At 26.8% G+C, this 19,844-nt stretch overlaps 2 protein-coding genes across 4 annotated transcripts in view; one reads left to right on the forward strand and one right to left on the reverse strand.

Moving 5' to 3' along the window:
• The window catches only part of LOC107173679 (limbic system-associated membrane protein-like), a 209,983-nt gene that overhangs the window by 92,962 nt on the left and 97,177 nt on the right, over positions 1 to 19,844 (forward strand). For all 3 annotated transcript variants that reach the window (XM_089222762.1, XM_089222763.1, XM_089222764.1), the window contains one exon: positions 19,528 to 19,709. In XM_089222762.1, the coding sequence (XP_089078888.1) occupies positions 19,622 to 19,709 (88 nt within the window). In that variant the 5' untranslated portion in view covers positions 19,528 to 19,621. The remainder of the gene's footprint in view (positions 1 to 19,527; positions 19,710 to 19,844) is intronic.
• Positions 354 to 2,650, reverse strand: LOC149057439 (uncharacterized). Its single transcript, XM_089223412.1, has 5 exons — positions 2,618 to 2,650; positions 1,399 to 1,408; positions 1,294 to 1,347; positions 736 to 1,077; positions 354 to 631 (listed from the first exon to the last, which is right to left on the reverse strand). Exons 1-5 carry the CDS (start codon positions 2,648 to 2,650, stop codon positions 411 to 413), a joined length of 660 nt encoding a protein of 219 aa, XP_089079538.1. The 3' UTR covers positions 354 to 410.

Here is a 19,844-nt window from a genome sequence, read left to right on the forward strand (position 1 = left end):
TACTGTTAACGAAAAACAATTTAATAAAAATCATTCTAAAACAAGAATAGTTATAGAAAACCCTTTTGGCCTTTTAAAAAGCCGTTTTCGTCAATTATTAAAATTGGATTTTGCATTGCACGCCAATTTTGTACTGGCTTGTTCTGTTTTACACAATATGTGTTCAGAGGAAGATAATTTTATTACTACAGAACTACCACAAGAAGAACCTCAAAATATAACATTAGCAGATTTAAATCCAAGATCTTTAGATGCCCGTACAAAAGGAATGGCAAAGCGCCAAATATTATCAAACTTATTGTAATTCAAACATTTAATAGGAATGACACTTGTTTTATTATCCAATAAAGAAATATAACTACAGTAAGTTAACTTATGTAGAAAATTTAAATATGTAACATACTAAAATTTCACTTATTATTTAAAAGGGCTTTAAGCAAGTCCATTTTTTCATTATGACGCTTTTCACGGTTTAGTTCTCTTTGTTTTTTATTGACTTCCTTTTCTTTATGCATAGCAATTAAAACATCTATGACAGAAGTTTTAACTATTTTGTTCGATACCTTTGGCACATTTTTCGGTGCAATAATAACGTCTTTCGTTATTCGTTTGAGTCCAGAACTCGATAAACCTTAAAAAGAAAAAAAAAATATAAATTACTTTTAAAAACTTAATTTTTTTAAACACTCATAAGAATGTAATATCTATCATGTTCCAGTTTTTTTAATGACTTACCAACTTGGACGGCTGGCTCAATAGAGTCGTCCAATGAAGCAATTTTTGCGAACTCATCATCGACCATACTAAAGTTAGGAGAAGATCCAGTAGTGTTGTTATTTTTAGTTGATATTTTATTTCTTTTCAAAACTGTTTTGTATCTATTTTCTATTTGTACATCTGTGAATGAGTAGTTAAATTTTTCCTCAATGTCATGTTTAATTTTCACCCGCATACACTTTTTATTTTTAAATTTTTTCATCGGACCAATTTGTTCCATATATTGATGGTAACATCCCAACATAAAACTTGTATTTTCGTTTGTCCAAGCACTTTTTAAGACAGGTGTTGTAATATTCTCTGTAAACACAATATAATGTATATTTTAAATATTTATAAATTTATATTATTTATTAAATAGAACATAACATTATGACCAAATAAGCCAATATTTTAGCCCCTATGTTCATTCCCTCTGTTCACAGAACACTTTCCCAGCTGAAGAATAGTAACAGAAGTCTAACATATATAGATATGCATAATCTAAAATAAAACCTGTTAACAGCGATGCATTACTTGCAAGCAAGTCATTATTACTTTCTAGTTTCTTTAATGTTTTGAGCCATAGACCTATTGAAGCATTACACAATTTTAAAAATATAAAGATCCAAAATAACTTACACAGAGATTTCTATAATCAATTAATTAACTATTCAATAATAATATATTAATTCTTAGTTATTACCTTTGTAAACCTGCGACTTCAATATTGTCTATTTTATGAGATCTATACCAGTAGCACAAAATAAAAGTAATATTAAAATAATATAGCAATATTACTTTTTTGTAGTGTCGGCACGTTGGCAATCATGATATGTACTTGTATCAAAAATTTGAAAGCATTTAGGACAAATCTATACAGTATAAATAAATAAAAATACCAGTATGTATTGTCATAAACAAGAAATAAAAATGCATTGTGGTAATCGTGTAAAAGAAAATCATTTGAAATAGAAATTCCTATTAACCCTCTATGTGCTGCCCAACTGAATTTCCTACGAAAAACTTAAGAATACGCACACAATAATATTTATTTATTATAACTTATAATCAATAGGTAGTTATTGTTTTATTTATTTATTTAGCATATAATACGGGCTTAAAATTAATGAATAAAAGTCATATGGTGACATTTAGCAATATTGAAGTCCAATCCTAGTTTGTTAGCCCATGCAACAATATTGCATTCAGATCATCTTGTAGGATAAGACGGTCGTTTAAAGAGTCGATACGATGGAATACTTTAACATCATCTGCAAATGCTAGGAGCTGTGCATGCTTTAATGAATGGTTAATACTATTTAATTCATTATTATAAGATTCCCATTTAAAACCAAAATAGATATAGTAAGAAATTGTAGAAATGAAACCTTGATATTTTGAGCGCAGAAAGAAACAATTTTTAGAATATATTTGTGCATGAATATTGAAGTCGTTAATTTTATTAACTATGACCTCTCACAAATATTAAGTAACGCCGGCTCTGTGTATGTAATAATAAAGAAGTATAATATTCTTTATTAGTAATTGAATAAAATAAATGATTTATAGTTAAATACCACTTTATAACACCACATTCTTACTCGTTATTTTACGCGATAACAGTAAGGTGTAGATGGATACAAAAAACCACACATTTAATCCTTTTTCAGTACACGAGTACACCAACTATTTAAATTTATTATACAATATAGGTATGCACCTTTGCATTACTACATAATAGGCTTTATGCCTTTATGTGACATATAAAGCTCTGATATAACATAATAAATTATTTGGGATAGATGATTACCTAATGATTAATAATTTAAAACTTTGCCTACTTATGAAAACTACTTACGTCAAATGTTTCAACATCGGAATCGGACGACATTCTGGCATATACTGTTTGACTGTTTTAACTTGTAAGTATTTATTTTGCAAACAAAATATAAAAAAATGAACAAATTATTAAAATGTTAAATTTATACCGTTGTTATAAATAGTATTCATAATCAATTTTATTTCTTTCCATCTCAACATATTTTGTTTTCCATGATTACACTTCATTGTATTCGATTTATTAAAAACTAGTGCAACACTCGCATAGTGTTAGTGAAAGTTCCGTGCACACTATTTTGTCAAATCGAAAACACTATAAGCCATTAGAAAAAATTAACTGAATTTTCATGGAAAAATTATATACCTATGTAGTATATATACTCCTGTAAAGTACCATCAGTGAGCGACTTCTTCCAAAGATAATGATGCTATTATAATACCTTTATAATCACATATTAAGCTTATTATTAGTTTTTGTGCAGACGTTGTATAGATTGTACATTTAAAAAATAAAGGAAAAAAGTTTCTTTGATCAAAATGATATATTACGTGATTACGTCAAGGCATGTCCCTAATCAGATTACTAAGAATAATGATAGTAAATAAATTAAATATATCCGTAGAATTGTTTAATTTTCCAAAAACCAAATTAATTAATGCAAGCATGCCTATTTATCGAAACGGCACGTTTCAGTAAACATGGCAATAATATTATTGTTCGAACGAATAATTTGCTCGATTATCTACATTATTATATTTAACATGGTTAGTATACCTGTTTAAAACTCTATAAAAGAACCCTGGTACCTACAATGTGAGGGACGGACGAAGAAAATAATTGGCATGTAATCAGTTTATGTATCAATATAAATTGTATGTATTTGTATGGGCATTCCCAATATTATTGTTAGTATTATTATTATTATTATTACTATTATTGTACTCTAATAATAACATCGTACCCGGAGACGAAGTTTTCTCGAGAATGCCTCTATATACGTGTCGTTATCTCCCCACAGACTTAATTCAAACTACTTTAATCGCTTATCCAATTAATAATACAAGTTTCCATAACTATGATATATATATATATATATATATATTATATGCATTTATGGTGACGATGGTATTCAAAACATTTATAATAACTTGTAAAACGCTGGAATTATTGTAATATATTGTTATATATTATTTATATTGTATTGTTATTTGTTACACATAAATGTTATATTGCTTTGGCACAAGTCTCAATAACACGACGGCGTATTATATTGTATTAGTATTTAATACCATTAATACGTACATGAACCGCACAAACGAACACATGAGTGCATACACTTTAATAATACTTGTCGCCGCCGTATCACCATATTATATCCCGCCACCGACCGTCTCAAACATACACACACGCACGCACACATTATTATTGTTTATTTTTGTATTATATTTTGTTATCGATTGTAACTATAACATGTAGATTATTTGCATATTATTCGAGATCCAGCATGGGCCACCGGAGTGCCGTGCCCGTAGTCCCTTAATTACCATTAACGCGAAATTATTGGAAATCACCGTTCCTTCTTATATTATGCGTTGTAGGCGCGAATCGCCTTGGTAATATAAAATTATATTGTTTTTATATGTTGTGATCTGGCTCGAGATCATCAATGTTTTTTTTGTCATATAATATTATATTGTTAGCACCGCTCTAATAGCCGTTTGCATATTTGATTATTTGTTGATATATCCGTTAATCGACGTGTTATTTCAAACATTGTTACGTTATAGTATCGTCAGAAGTACGATCGTAATTTATTTAAACCGTATTTGTATTGTTATTTACCCATAAGGCCTATATATAGTTATTGCTATATAAACATTGGCGTAATTGCATTAAATTTCAGCAGGTGAAACATTTTTATCGGACCAATAATCGCAATGACAGATTAATTCATATTACTCATATTTAAAGCTAATTGCATTGCTCGCGTGTACTTTTATATTTGATAACAGTATAACATAAACAAATATCAAAATATTTAGATACCTATATATACCATATGTGCTGTATCTGTACTATGATTTATTATATATATAAAAATTTAATATTAATATGAAATTTTTAAAGCGATAACAACATTTTTAAATAAGTTAAAAAAAAATTCAACAAATCAATGAAATATAGTTGATATTGTATTTTAATAGGTATAAAGTTCAGCATCTGCAGGTGCTAAAGCATATCACCTGCAACATAATACCAGGGGATGCAAGTGCACCGTAGTACACTCCCATGATTACGTCACCATATATAAATTATTGTCTGCCTCGAATAGTTAGTGATTTTATATTATTTTTTCGTGTAAATTGTGTTAACTTATTATTTTTGTATGTCAATTATAAAGGAACAGCGCACAGGTGACAACAGCAGCTGCCCAGCATGCACTGCACCGATTAAGTTGTGCCGTTTAATATTGTGTATTATCAAATTTATTAAATGTGTGAATTATACAGCAATACAACATAAACCTTTTACCATTACCAATTACCATCTACTTAATTTGAGTTACCTGTCCAATATTTTTTAAGCATACAAAGCCACGCATGTACACACCTCACACATCATTACAGTACACAGCTCACTAGTATTTGCTCGGCAAACCCAACCAATGCTAGTTGGGATACAACACAACTAAATATATAACTCAGGTCGGTCGGTGTGTACAGACTACAGAGTGCGTAGGAAGTATTTTGGTGACCGGGCGTGATGGCCTATAATTTTTCGTACCCGGCCCGTACAATACTCGTATTATGTATTACAGTCGAAAATTCATACTGGAACTCTTATATTTTAACAGCCAAAAGTTTCCCAAAGGGATAACTTTTAATAAATTCTGCGTAAAACAATAACATCGTTATCGAAAACGGCGACGACCGCGACATAGTGTACATGAGTAGTGCATACATACGTGAAATGTGTATAATGTAGGTATATAATATATATTATTATACTATTATAATGATAATGCGGAAAATAATAATATACGCACGATAACGTTTTAAAACGTCATTATTATAATAATATTCGTGACGCAATATACGCACCAGGTTTATTTCAAGCGGAAATCGTGCACACCGGTGTTATCAGAGTTAACGCACTAATAAAACATTCACATTATAGTCTACACGAGTGAGAGTTAATGTATAGTATTTATTGTGATCGGCCTATCATATCGTCATGCCACGGGCCGCTCACTCATGAGTAAATCAAAACGAGACGAAATTTTGAAAAGCTATGATGATTGGTGGTAATTATGTGTTTGCTATTTTTCAGAAATCCCATATAATACGACAATTATGGAGACAAGTGGTTGTTGACATGGATGATATCGTCCACCGGTGATTAGGTGGGTAGTAGAGGAGTTATGGAGAGTGGTAAACTTGTTCAGAGGATACCAATAGACTAACTCGGAATCATCAAGTCTTAAACCATCTTATTAATCGAAATTAAAATGTTATATTTTCAAATAAACAATATTATTCAATATAAATATATCATTCTCATTATTTTTTTCAACACCCATTTAAATTTTAGATTCTGAGCGGAGCAAGGAATGTATTGATTTTACCATGATGTGTGTTTTTTTTTATTCGTGTCTGTCATCACATTTTGGGGCAGCTTATTATTTAGAAATGCTTTTCTAAATAATCGAGAAAAACAAACTAAAAATTAAGGGAAAAACGAAAAATTGTACGCACAATCAGTTTTCGACAAAATCTATTTTGGTTTTTGATGTAGGTAACATTAAAAAAAATTACCATAGATACATGCAATTTCCACCTAATGTTTATATAAGTATATTCTATCCATCATGCAATTTTCAAAAATTTTCGACTTAAGTTGAACTATTCATAAGTATTTGTAATTTTCGATCATTATTAGTTTTTTTTTAAATTAATATCGATAAAAATGTATTTGTTGGGTAGAAAAGCTTGAAAATATAATACAAGGCTCTTTACATGTTGTTACAATAGCAGTTGAAAATAAAAGAAATTCATAGTCACAATTTTTTTTTTATAAGCATTCAAAGTTTGAATTTTGACAAAATACGTAAAAATCACAAAAATCGCAAATTATTTTAAGCCAGAAATTCATAAAAAATTTCCTTTTTAAATCTAAGATTTGAAAAATTTTAATAATCTATAATATATCCTAGACAGAAAAACCGTCTCCGCTCAGAATCGTTTTTCGCATACAATGATATAATATCATTGGATTCAAATTTAATTCCATCCATTACTGTAACCCACTTGTCTAACCTATTGTACAGCAGAGTGACATCCACGACTTATCCGCTTTTTTATTTTTCAATTTAGATAATACTTCACCTATTTCATAATTATTATAGGTAGTAGGGAGTAATATATTATATTTTGATCCTCAGAGGTGGCTGATAACCATAACAAAATTGAGAACTACTGCCCTAGATGTTACGTTTCTGATTTCTTAGATGTAATTATCAGTGGCGTATCCAGGAGGGGTCCTATAGGGATTCGTAACTCCCTCCGAAAATTGTTCAATGTTTAATGTAAAAAACAATTCTAGATACACCACTGGTTAATTACCAATGAGCGAAAGTCTCAAATATGTGCGGTCCGCAAGAAACATGTATTGTTTCAAACATTTAGAAAATAAAAATAAATAATTATCAAAACAAAAAATCTACACGTACATTGTTGTAATATATAAGTATTAAATAAAGTCATATTAAAATAATCATTTCATAATCAATAAAAGAAATACATTTTGTCTTCAAATAATTATTTTGGATTTAGAATAATATAATACAAATTGTATTTTTCAAACGAACCTTAGTCGTTGAAGTATACCTATGGATCGTTGGTAATTTGAGGTTGAGACCACTATAGCCACTTTTATTGATTATAGATTGTAATAGTTATGACATTTTGTAAGTGTAATAAAATAAATTGAAACAAATTCAATGTTATGTATTAGTGAGATGGAGATAACTTATGCGGGTAACACATGCTGTTAAGTATCTAAATATTGAAAATCCAAACTTCTCAATCAAAATGTCCCTATCAAATCCTAAATAATTCTCATCACGAGGTAATATTGTAAGACTACTACTAGTCAGAATGGTATTGCGTATTCATAGGTATTTAATTAAAAGAATTTTACAATAAAATTAAATATAAAACATAAAATTTCAATGAATTTAATATCAATGAGTTAACCGCATATGGAACAAATATTACTTAATTTCCTGTTTTCATAATTGCATTGGTCATAAATACTTTTTCCAAAAACGAATATATATTAACATACCTATATAAGCGCCGTAGTGTCTTTACAGGGGTGCCGCGCTGCCGTAGAATGTTATCATTCATCCCATTAGTTTAATATATACAAATAAATATATACCTAAAACTTAATTTAACTAATGTCTTAAAACATATGCGTATAATTAAAATTAAATAAATATTTTCATAGTATATATTATTACAAATTGTTCTGGTTTTTTATTACTTTTATGAGGGGTACCATATAAACCTCTTATTTCAAAAAAGGGTGCCGTGAGACAAAAAAGTTTGGGTATATGTAATTGTATATGTATTATACACTTAAATTGATAATGTATAGATATACAGATATACTGAATACTGATCAGTAAGTGGAGATGATGTGTGGCCCACAGTGTGGGTATCGAAAAGTACTAACGTTTTGTCACGCTGTAATATTAATGAAAATACAGTATACACCCAATAAATATAAAACCATATAAAGTATTTTATTATATTGATTTAAGCATATTAAAAATAAACTTAATATGTATCACAAAATATTGATCAATAATATGAAATAGAAATGTGGTTAATGAAAAATTGAAATTATTTTAAAAGTTTAAATAGTTAAGAATGTTTTTAAAATTAGTATAATTATGTAAATTTAACTCAGTTTCATTCCTAATCTAAAAAATACTTTAAATATAAGATGATAAATATCGTAGCTATAAAAAATATACTTAAATGTCAGAAGAGTGAACTTTTATAACTCTAATTAAAATAGATACATATTGTGTTGAAAAAACAATTGCGTTAAAAAAATACTTTACTGATATTTTTATAAATCCCAACTTCAGGGAAATTTAAAAATTTTTTTGAACTTTGGGAATTAATAATTTATCTTAATTGATAAATATATAAATATTGCTATCTACTAGTTATTTACAAGAATGTTTTCATGATAAATCGTTTTTCAATAATGTTAAATCATGATAATTTTTTGTATTTTTACCATTTACCACACGTATTTAAAAAAAAAAAATAGCATATACCTTAGAATATTTTCATAGTGAATAAAAAACTGAAATTATCAACATATTAAATAAGTAGTCCCTATTACAATTTTAAATTTAAAATTACATAAAGGTAGAAAAAGCCTGAATAAAAAGTAATTTGTACATTTCCATTAAATATAAGCTAAGATCCGATAATACATATTATATACGGCCTTTTGAATGTGCTTATACAATTTAGTTTAAACTTTTAGTACACAGATGTAAAACATGCTTTTCGTTTGGTAACTGGTCTATTATTCATTTCACGTCGTAAAGTCATTGAGTTTTTTATGGCATTTGAATAGGGAAAAAAGGAGGAAAAAATAGAAAACTTGCCAATCAAGAACTACCTAACACTGTAACCAAATTGCAATGTTAATATTTGGAATTTTGGGTATTTTTCACAATTGTACTTACAATTAACAAGAAAATTAAATTTGTTTTTATTTTGGGTTCTTAGTGTTTTTATTTTTTAACGTTTTATTTTTTTGGTTTATTATAAACAGCAATAAAGTACAAAGCGAATATAATGGATGACGTGGAGAACAATCCACAGCGTTTCTGACGTCGTAGCTAGACACTGCAGCTGTCGTAATGATATGGCACAAAGCCAACGTTATAAAAAAATAAAAGGTTGTGGAACATTGAACGAACAAATGGCAAAAAAAACGAAGCTACTGAAAGTAAAAGATTATTTACTTTAATTTTGGTAGTTGGAAATTGACTACAAGAATAACACAAAGTTATAGGTTTGTTGATCTAATACTCAAAATCTAAATATTATGATATTAACAATTATTATTTTAATTGGTAACTATCTGCAGTATATTAGGCAAAACAAAGTTAAAAATAACTTCTTTTTTTTGTATAGTTAATGTATAAAAACTATATTATAATTTAAGGGTTTTGGGATTTGCATAAACATACACTGATTTTTTCCCCAATGCCGACAGTAACATATTTTTATGACATGTTTTAAAAAAATAGTAAAAACACATGACTGAAGAAATTACCTGTATTTTTAAATTTCATTTTACCACAAATCGAATAAATTATAACAAAAAGAACTTTTGTTATATTATTTACGATGTTATGGAATAAGTAACCAATACCCACTTATGTAATGAGTTATGACTATTGTTTAACATTAAACACTGTAATTTGTATCAAATATTTAAGATTAGTTGTTTATAGTATTATATCGGTAGTTCTACGTTATTCTTTTAAAAATGTACAAACCTAACCTTATCTTATTTGTTTATGTTATGTGTGTGAAAAAAATGATTTGGTATTTTATAATTAACCTAGACTTTTACTTTGAGGTGAACCGCCTCCAACAAATCAAATTAAAATAGATATGCATTCAAAATAAAAATTTGCAACCTTAAGGTCTATCATTTACCATTAATAACAATGAATTGCCATTTTTCTAAAATAAAGAGTAATAAATATTTTAAACTTATCAAGATAATCAAATAAAACTAGATGACTTAGGTGTCTATGCTGTTAGTGAATGGTACTTCCTCACTTGTTCAGTTCTTTAAATATTTTATTTTATACTTAAACTTTCTAAAACTGTTATCTGCTATTTTTTTGGATTGTACATTTTTTAATTAATATATATTATAAGTTATTTTAAATAAATATTTATAATTATAAAAGTAATACTATATCATAATTAAAAATACACAAAAAAAAATTGTAACAGTTAGCATAACTTTTTTATTTATTTATTTAATACTATTTATTTTGAACTCCTGTAAAATGACTGAAAATATTCGTATCTACTCATATTTTAGAATATTATTGGGGGGAAAATATGAAATGATATTTTTATATCTGTTTTAGTTACATAATAATATATAAGAAATATAAACACCACACAATGTGTAATATCACTTATGGAAATAAAAACAGCATAAAATAATAATTAATTTTTCAGTGTTGGTAATAATATTATATAGGCACTTATTAAAAACTAGGCTTCATATAATAATATTATAGCTGTGGCATAACTACACAGGCAATGTAAATTAAAGATATAATATTTAATTAAACTACTTATTAATTGTCAATTATGCAGATGTCAATAATCTAAACGACATATCACGTGTTTACAAACCACAAAAAAATGTATAAAGAAAAGAAAAATATCAGTTTAGACTGGAAAATGTTATGAATGGACCATATACTTCAATAGCTTAATAATGTAACATCATTATCGTACCTATTAGTTGTTAGATAGTAACCGGTTACTTTTTTTTTTTTGTATATGGAATTCTAAAATATTTTCTATGATTGTCATCAAATGAAAAATTGCTTATGTACGACACACAAAGAATAGAGTGACTGCTTTTACACAATACGATACATAAACAATAATTGTAAAATATATACTTATTTATGAGACATGGTATATGCCATGTGGTAACATTATTAGGTAGGTATACCTGTATATTATATTGTACTGAAAACGTATTTCAACGGTTAATATAAATTAACAATATTTGCATATAATATGTGGCATCCGAATTTAATTAACAAACGACACGTTGTAAATACTTATTTTAAGTTATTTTTCGTTAAACTTTATAAATTTGATTATTATAATAATATAGTATGATATTGCATTAATAATTATTTTATTAATTGGTTATAAGCAGATCTATACCAAAATCTTATTCTTGATCTAATAGCGATACTGTAGGGAGGTATGTAGATTGTAAGTTTGAACATTATTGATTAAATTAAAATGTTGACAATTTTCAACGCAAATATCATTTAATTTTTGAAAGTTATGAAAAACGCTGTTTAAATTTCAGACTAAATAAATAGAAAATTAGGTGGTATCAACCAAAGAAAGATTTTTAAATAATTATTTTTTGCATATTTTACTTTAAAATATTTTAGTAAAGTAATACCAGCAACCAAATTTAGTTGGTGTTTATGGCAAGGTAACACACTGAATGCGGTGAACTCAGTGTTAAACCATAATCGTATAATACGGTATACATTTTAAAAAAACATATTGATTTCAAATTTCGTTCAATATTTTATAATCATTTTACATTTTAAAATATTGTAATTAATAATATGCATATTATGTGTGATTTTTTATGATCGATACTTATTCTATATGTTATATTATAAACTAAGAATGGAAAATCAAATTCTATTATTGTGTGCTATGATATATTATATAGCATGAAATAATTTTAGTTTAAAGCTAGTGACATATAATCTAGTATTTAAGCATCTTTATTAGACAAAAAAAATCAAACTTTAAATTGATGAATTATCTTGTTTGTAATCTTTATATAATGGATTTTTCTGACAAAAACTTATTGGACTTCGTGGAGCACACTAATGTTATACTATACATTTTCGCGTATATCTCGCAGTAATTTCACACAACATTAGTCCTCGTCGTTAGGCTTAGCGTAAGAACAGTTTTAATTAAAAATCAAGTTTTCCACGATAAATTTCCTACGTGTTAATAATGCTATTGGTTTAGTAGTTTATAATTAATAAACAAAGAAAATCCATTTGCATATCTTCTATTAGTTTTCGTATATTGGCATCTATTTTGAATCCATAAATAATGCAATAGCCTATAAGGCAGGTAAATATTGTTTATTAAATGATTGTCAGTTTCTGTGGCCAGGTCATTTGATTTTATATTACATGTGAATATAATAATATAGTAATATTATAAGCTATAATATTTATAATATAATTTATAATACACAAAATTAAGTTTATAATAACTCTGACAACCTTATATACAGGGTGATTTTTCAAGCATGATCACTCCCATTTTTCCTTTAATTGTAAATTTATTCAAATTCTGAATTTTAGAATTTTTAACTAGACTTAAAGACCGTATTTTCAAATTTCTAATATTTTTTGTGCTATTCAAAGAGTATCTTGTGGCGATCCCAAATTCTATTTTTCAAATAAGAGCCCCTCCTTTTTAACTGAAAATTATTAGTGGTAACTTTTTTGAAATTTTTGAAATTTTGAATCATAGTGCAGGTTATTACACTAAATGTTTGAAAATTTCGTGAAATTTATAATTGTGAAATATTCCAGTATTATAATAATTTTTTTTTTTGATAAGTTTTATTTTTTGTGTAATTGTCAAAAACAACCTTCAATGTTTTATAATATTAGGAAAACCATCACTAATTATCCATTAGTGATGGTTTCCTTTGGTTAGATTATTGATAAATAATCATCATCAATATTTATATTCGAAAAAAATTCAATGTTTCACAAGAAATATTTAATACTTTAAACACTAATAATAGTTAACATGATACATTTTGAAGGTTTTTCGATTATTGAATAACTCACATAATATATCTATTCCGAAGGTAGGTAATGGAAAACCCTATAATCATATTTCAATTATGAAATGTATTAATTACTCATATTTTAAATATATGCGAATCTTAAAATGATATTATTAAATTCAATCACATCCTATAATAGCTTTAAGTGAATCATATAATTTAATTTCACTCTTAGGATATTTCATATTAAATATTAGATATAAAAATTATATTTTCACACTTTATGTTTATAACAAAAAAAAAAAAAAACAATTATTGCATTAACTATCTACATATTTTACCATAGAATTTTAAAACTACGAATGAGATTTTTCAAATTGTAAACTTACAAGCGTTACAACACAGATTTAAATTAAATATTGAGCTTTTGTTTACCTATTTCTCAGATTGAAACATTGGTTCTAAAAATAGTAAATTAATTGATTGAAAATTTATTTTTTGATCTTACCTATGGTATGTGGCTGCATTTCTAATATTGTGTATTTTATTATACAATTATCATAATTTAAAAATGCAATATTCATATAATTAAGTGCTCTGGAATTTAGAAGATGCATAATAGGTACTATATTAAGTGTAACATATTTTCTGACTATCCTAGTTTATTTTTGGGAAATAACACAAGCTTTATCGTTCCGAGTTCGGATGAAGTGGACGAAAAAACCATTACTGTTTCAAGTTTATTCACTACCATATTTTATTGGTTCAATATACATTATGCGGACACGTTTGAAATCAAATTGTTTCCAGAATGGTCTCTTGAGAATTTTAATGGCTAAGGGAAGACTATTTTTGTGTTTCACATGTCTACCGAGAATTTATATGTTATGTTACGCAAAGCTGTTAAGACAATAATAATTACGGAAAGCGTTTAATATTATGTTATATTATTTAAAGATAATTTCTTGTATCCAATAGTCCTTAAAAATTACTGGTCATGCATAAATCATGAATTAATTTCTTTTATAAATTAAGTTCATACAATATTTTTCAATATAATTAAAATTATTCCATATAATATATAAATATAAAATAACAATTTATTTTCCTATAAAATTATAAAATTATATATATGATTATTATATAAATATAATAAGACATATATTATTATAAAATTATGTTTTCTATAAAATCTTATAATGTGAATCGTAATGATTTCACATTTTGATTAAGCGTTAAGTCGGTAACTTTAGTCTAATTAGGTACTTCGCGGAATATTGATATTTAAAAAAACTATTAACAAATAAACTACTTGACTCAGATAAAAGTTTATACCATAAAAATGTTTCTAAGAATTGGATTTACCAATAAGCTGTTTTGAAGTTCAAATAAAAATATAAGTAATTAAGTTTTAAATTGTTTTATTTGTATACATGTAGTAGGTAGTTATTAAGAGACATGATACCAATGTCGTTTTGTCCACAAAATACACTCACGGGAATAAAAATAATACTGCCATGTAGACTGAATTGAATTTGATAATTTATTTATAACTAATAGTGGTAATATTCTATAGGCCACATTGAACTTCGTTTTTCAATACTTTAATCTAAACATTTATAAATATATCATTATAGGAAATTTAATGAAAATATTTTTTATAGATTTTTATTTTTTTGAAATTACATAATTTTTTCGATCACACGAAAAATCACGTGCTTGTTAAATCGTTAGTATAGAAATAACAATTTTTACACTAAAACAAAATAACGCAAATCTTGTAACTACAAATTGCATTGTTTGAGACCTTGTTAAAATGTTCAACTCAATATACAATTAAAAACTATTATTAACTATATTTGTATCATACTCGTTTTTTTTAGACTAAACCACATAATGTGCACTGAAGGTCTAATATAGGCATAATATAATCAACACGTCATAATATATCCTCTATTATGGTTTACCATCCATTTTATAATAATTTTTGCACTTTTTGTACCCAAAATTTGTTTTAAATTTAAGTTACTCATCTATTTTCTATAAATAATAATTCGTCCGAAACGAATTTCACACGTCGACAATACATACATACAATAGTTAACAATTAATATCAAGCTATAAACACTGAAAATTAAGAGCCCTAGTTTCGACGCATGAACTGGTGTGTGTGTGTGTGGTGGTTTTGCGGTCGAACATGGTCCTTTCAGATGATGCGTACATTACTCGGAAATGGTCTTGACATTTTTGGAATTCTCAACCACAGAATAGTTCGGACGTTTGGGACGAGTGCACTGGGCAAAAAATAAACTGAAAATCGTATATATATATATATTATATTCAACGGTTAATGATTAATGTAAAATACGTCCGTTATACATAAAACATTTATAATAATAGTAACAAAGACGCGACGACAACGAGGTTGCATAGTTTATCTTGTCATTTAACCAGATCGATATGATACCGTGTATCCTGATTTATTTAAGCTTTAAAATATTATTTCGTGGGTCATCCGGTGTTTGTAGAGAAGAAACTGAACCATGAATTCTGTCAGTTAACGAACTGAAAACTTTTGGAAATACTATACAGAAATAAAATTGGCTCTTGATGAGATACGAGGTACGAGCACGTTTTCACACTGATTTACAGGGAAATGAACACCAAAAGTAAATTACTTCATATTATCGAAGTTAAATGTATATATTATTCTACGAGACTGCTGATTGTTGCTTGTTGTTGACGTATTATTGAGAAATAGAGCAATACTCATGCGTATCATATTATATAATAATGTATACTGGTATACTTACTGGGTTCTGTATTTACTTATTACTTAAAGATCGGTAAACATTTTTAACTTCGATAGAAATAAGTAAAACCACTAATAATATATAAATTAGTACAATTATTTTACGATATATATATATATATATATATATTGTGTACTACTATATTTTGGAAAATTTGGAATAATTTAGAGTTTGTTTGATAAATATATTATATTATTTTATTTTGAATAGATTCGAAAAAAAAACCATTTTATTTTTGTATTATCATATCGTATTGATGTAAAGAAAAAACCATTATAAATGTCATCTTATTTTCCCGGGGTTCATTGTTGCCTTTCTGCTCTATTCCATTGTCTATTCATTATTCAGTACCTATCTAATATTATCTATATTATGTTTGACGTGATTATTGATTATAATTATTTTATGTGTAATCGTCCACATAATAATATTATTATATTTTCTCCAATCGGGCCATAGAAGTTAGAAGTAATAACAAACAAATAGTAAAAAATTATTCAGAAGAATTCAATACGTTGTTGTAGTAAAATGTAAAATCTACAAAAAAAAATGTTTATTATATTTTAGTCGGATCTTCACTTATTTTTCGTGTTTTAAATGTTTTATTAATTTTATTATAAACCAAAAACGCTATTTAAGCGGTTAGTCAGCTGTTTCTATAATATCTATGTATAGACACTTCATCAATACTAATTAATAAAGGATAGAAACAAGAATTTAATATTGTGACTTGTGAGTAACACATAAAATATAACTTTTCAATCAGTATTACCTATATTGTTATACCAAACCACAAATTAAATGAATGAAATATCATAAATTAAAATATTAAGCTATCATGGTTGTTTTATATGGATATTTCGACTTAAAATAATATTGAACGTTTTGAAGTATTCTAGAAGCATCGAAATTATATGGTTAATTTTCTGAAAATATTTATCAAACATTTAAATTATCTTAAGTTGTATTTTAGTTACAAAAAAACAACCGAAATTGATTACATCAAACACTCATAGTATAGGTACATAATATTATTCCATACATTTCATCTTTTAGATTCTGAACGAAGTGATGAATATATTGATTTTACAATGATGTGTGTTTTTTTTTTTTATGTTTGTTTTGTGTCTGTGTACAGCATAACTAGTCGAAATAATGCTTCAATTTCAAACTTTGGGGGTGGTTTCCGATGTAAAAGTGAATATCCTTGGTGCATTATACAGATCAAAAGTAAACATTTTCCAACAGTTTTCAAAAAAATTGAGAAAAACAAAAAAAAAATGACAGAAAAACGGGAATTTTTACGCAAAACCAGTTTTCGACCAAATCGATATTTTTCTATGGTTGTAATTCAAAAAATAATCACTTTAAATACTTGAAATTTTCACCAAATGTTAATGTTAGTGATATCTATATACAGTTTAATTTTCAAAGATTTTCGACTTTTTTGAGTTATTTATAGACCACTGAAATTTTCGATTTTTTTTTGAAGTGTCGGTATAAACATGATGGACAACCAAAAAAACATGAACATTTAATACAAGGTTCCTTACGAGTTGTTATAATTGTAGCTAAAAAATTTTTTTGCGTTTATAACTAAGAATTAAAAATACAACACTAAGTTTTCCATAAGTTTTCCTTCAAATAGCTATAGAGAAAACTCAAAGCATCATTATAGGAAAAATTTTAAGTGCGTTTGAATTTCAAATTTTTACAAAATAGCGTAACGATAACGATTTATCCTCAAACGATTTTAAATATTTGTTATTATTCAAAAAGTATAAGTCGTAGATACTTGAAAATTTTATCAGTTGTTTAGATTGTTGTTTTTCTTTATATGATTTGAGCGTTTGAGATTTAAATTTTTATGAAATCGCGTAATGATAACGATTTTTCCTCAACCCAGGTATATGTATATCTATGCTAATATAAGGTATTATGAATTATGATAACTGCATGCAATGTTTTTGGAAAAATTGATTAACCATGCCTTATGCAAAATGCGTCTTAATTGAAAAATAAAATATTCGTTTCTAAATAGAATACCTATATGACAATATTTAAATATAATATATCCTAGACTGACAAATCATCTCCGTTCAGAATCGTTTTTCGTATACAATGATGCTTATCATTGCATTCAAATTTAATCCCATCCATTACAGTAACCTACTGTACAGCAGAGCGACATCCACGACTTACCCGCTTTTTTTTCTTTTGTTTTCAAGATTTAGGTTAGATAGGTACCTAATCAAAAAAAGACACATCATAATGAATTATTGTAAAATATAAAGTATATCTCGATAGTAGTTTTTTCCAATAAAAATATAACATTCATTAACCATTACTAGTTAATTTTTATAATGGTATGTACTGAAAACATGACTTACGCACTATCCATGCGCGAATACCAATTATTTTAAATATCATGATCATTGATCTGATCAAACAAAAAACTTTTTTTTTTTATTTAAGTTGTCTATATTCATTTTAATTTATAATTATTGTATGCATATAATTATATTACTTTGTTTTACATCAACAAAATGTTGTATTGCTGAATATTATTCTCAAGAAGTACCTACCTATATAATGATTATAAAACCCTGCAGAACTCTGACTATAACTAAAATATCACCTTAGAGATTCATACTAAAAAGGTAGGTATTATACTGAGTTTTGGTCGTTAAAGATTAAACAAAATCCGTCATTTATTGATACAACGCAATTGATATTCATATGATGTATTAACAATATTGGTTTTATTTAGACCAAGGATTTAAATTAACTCCTAAAATATACACATATATTTTAATTCAATCTAAAATATTGATAATTGATTTTAAAATGTTCACTTCATCTAAGAAATTATGTTAAATAAAATCATCGCAAACAAATAATTAAATTGTATGATAAATTTTTGATAATATTTTGGAATTATTCGTATAAATTAATGTACATGGTGCTATAAAAGCTTCACGGATATTTTACTCAAACTATCTAAATACATTATAAAGGTAGGTAGGTACTCAGTTTTCTGAATGTAACAGAAAAAAAAATTTTAAAATTTTTTCATTAAAATTATAGGTATTTGATTTTGAATAATATTAGACTTTTATGAACATTTTTTGTAATTTGTAATTTTAACCCAAAGTGAACCGCAATCTATACTGAATTGCTTTTTTACATAGATATCTACTCAGTATATTACTCATAATAAAATCTGTTTTATGTACATTTACTATCCAACAACGTTTTTGCGTAATTAACATTTATTTTTTTGCTAATTCAGCATTTTTTAGTTTGTAAGTAGAAAGTGTGCATTATAATATTAATGAATATTCATGAAGAAATAAATTAACATACTATGTTTTGAAAACTTGATGCCTACACCTCTTCGAAACTGTTGTGCCTATATGTAATTTTGTTCGATTTAACCAAACGTAAAAATTTTGTCTACAGGTGAATTTTATTGGTAACCACCTTGATGAACTGTATTTGACACGGAGACGGTGTGTGTGTGCGTTGGCGCACCAGCTTGAATCTGCAGCTAACGATGGACAAGCGTGATGCGAAGACGCGATTGGTGTACGCACTGTTGTTCGTGTCCATGTTTTGCGGCGAACAAATCACTGCCGATTTCGGTAAGTACAGTTTTAAGAAAGTTTTGTGGTGACGACTCCAAATTTAGCGATTACACGGAAGGGTGTGCCGGGGCGAAGATTGTAGTCCCAAAGTTTTCCTCGTCCAATACATCAACACCGATACACTTCGATATT

This window comes from Diuraphis noxia, unplaced genomic scaffold (assembly GCF_037042655.1).
Source record: "Diuraphis noxia isolate RWA-SAM2 unplaced genomic scaffold, SU_Dnox_SAM2 contig0003, whole genome shotgun sequence".
Lineage (NCBI taxonomy): Eukaryota > Metazoa > Arthropoda > Insecta > Hemiptera > Aphididae > Diuraphis > Diuraphis noxia.

Excerpts from the sequence above, each read along its gene's own strand:
- LOC149057439 (XM_089223412.1), bottom strand. The coding sequence starts at position 2,650 with ATGTCGTCCGATTCCGATGTTGAAACATTTGAC. Across the intron at positions 1,078-1,293 it reads TAATAATGACTTGCTTGCAA|AGAATATTACAACACCTGTC; the intron begins GTAATGCATCGC and ends TTGTGTTTACAG. Across the intron at positions 632-735 it reads TGAGCCAGCCGTCCAAGTTG|GTTTATCGAGTTCTGGACTC; the intron begins GTAAGTCATTAA and ends TTTCTTTTTAAG.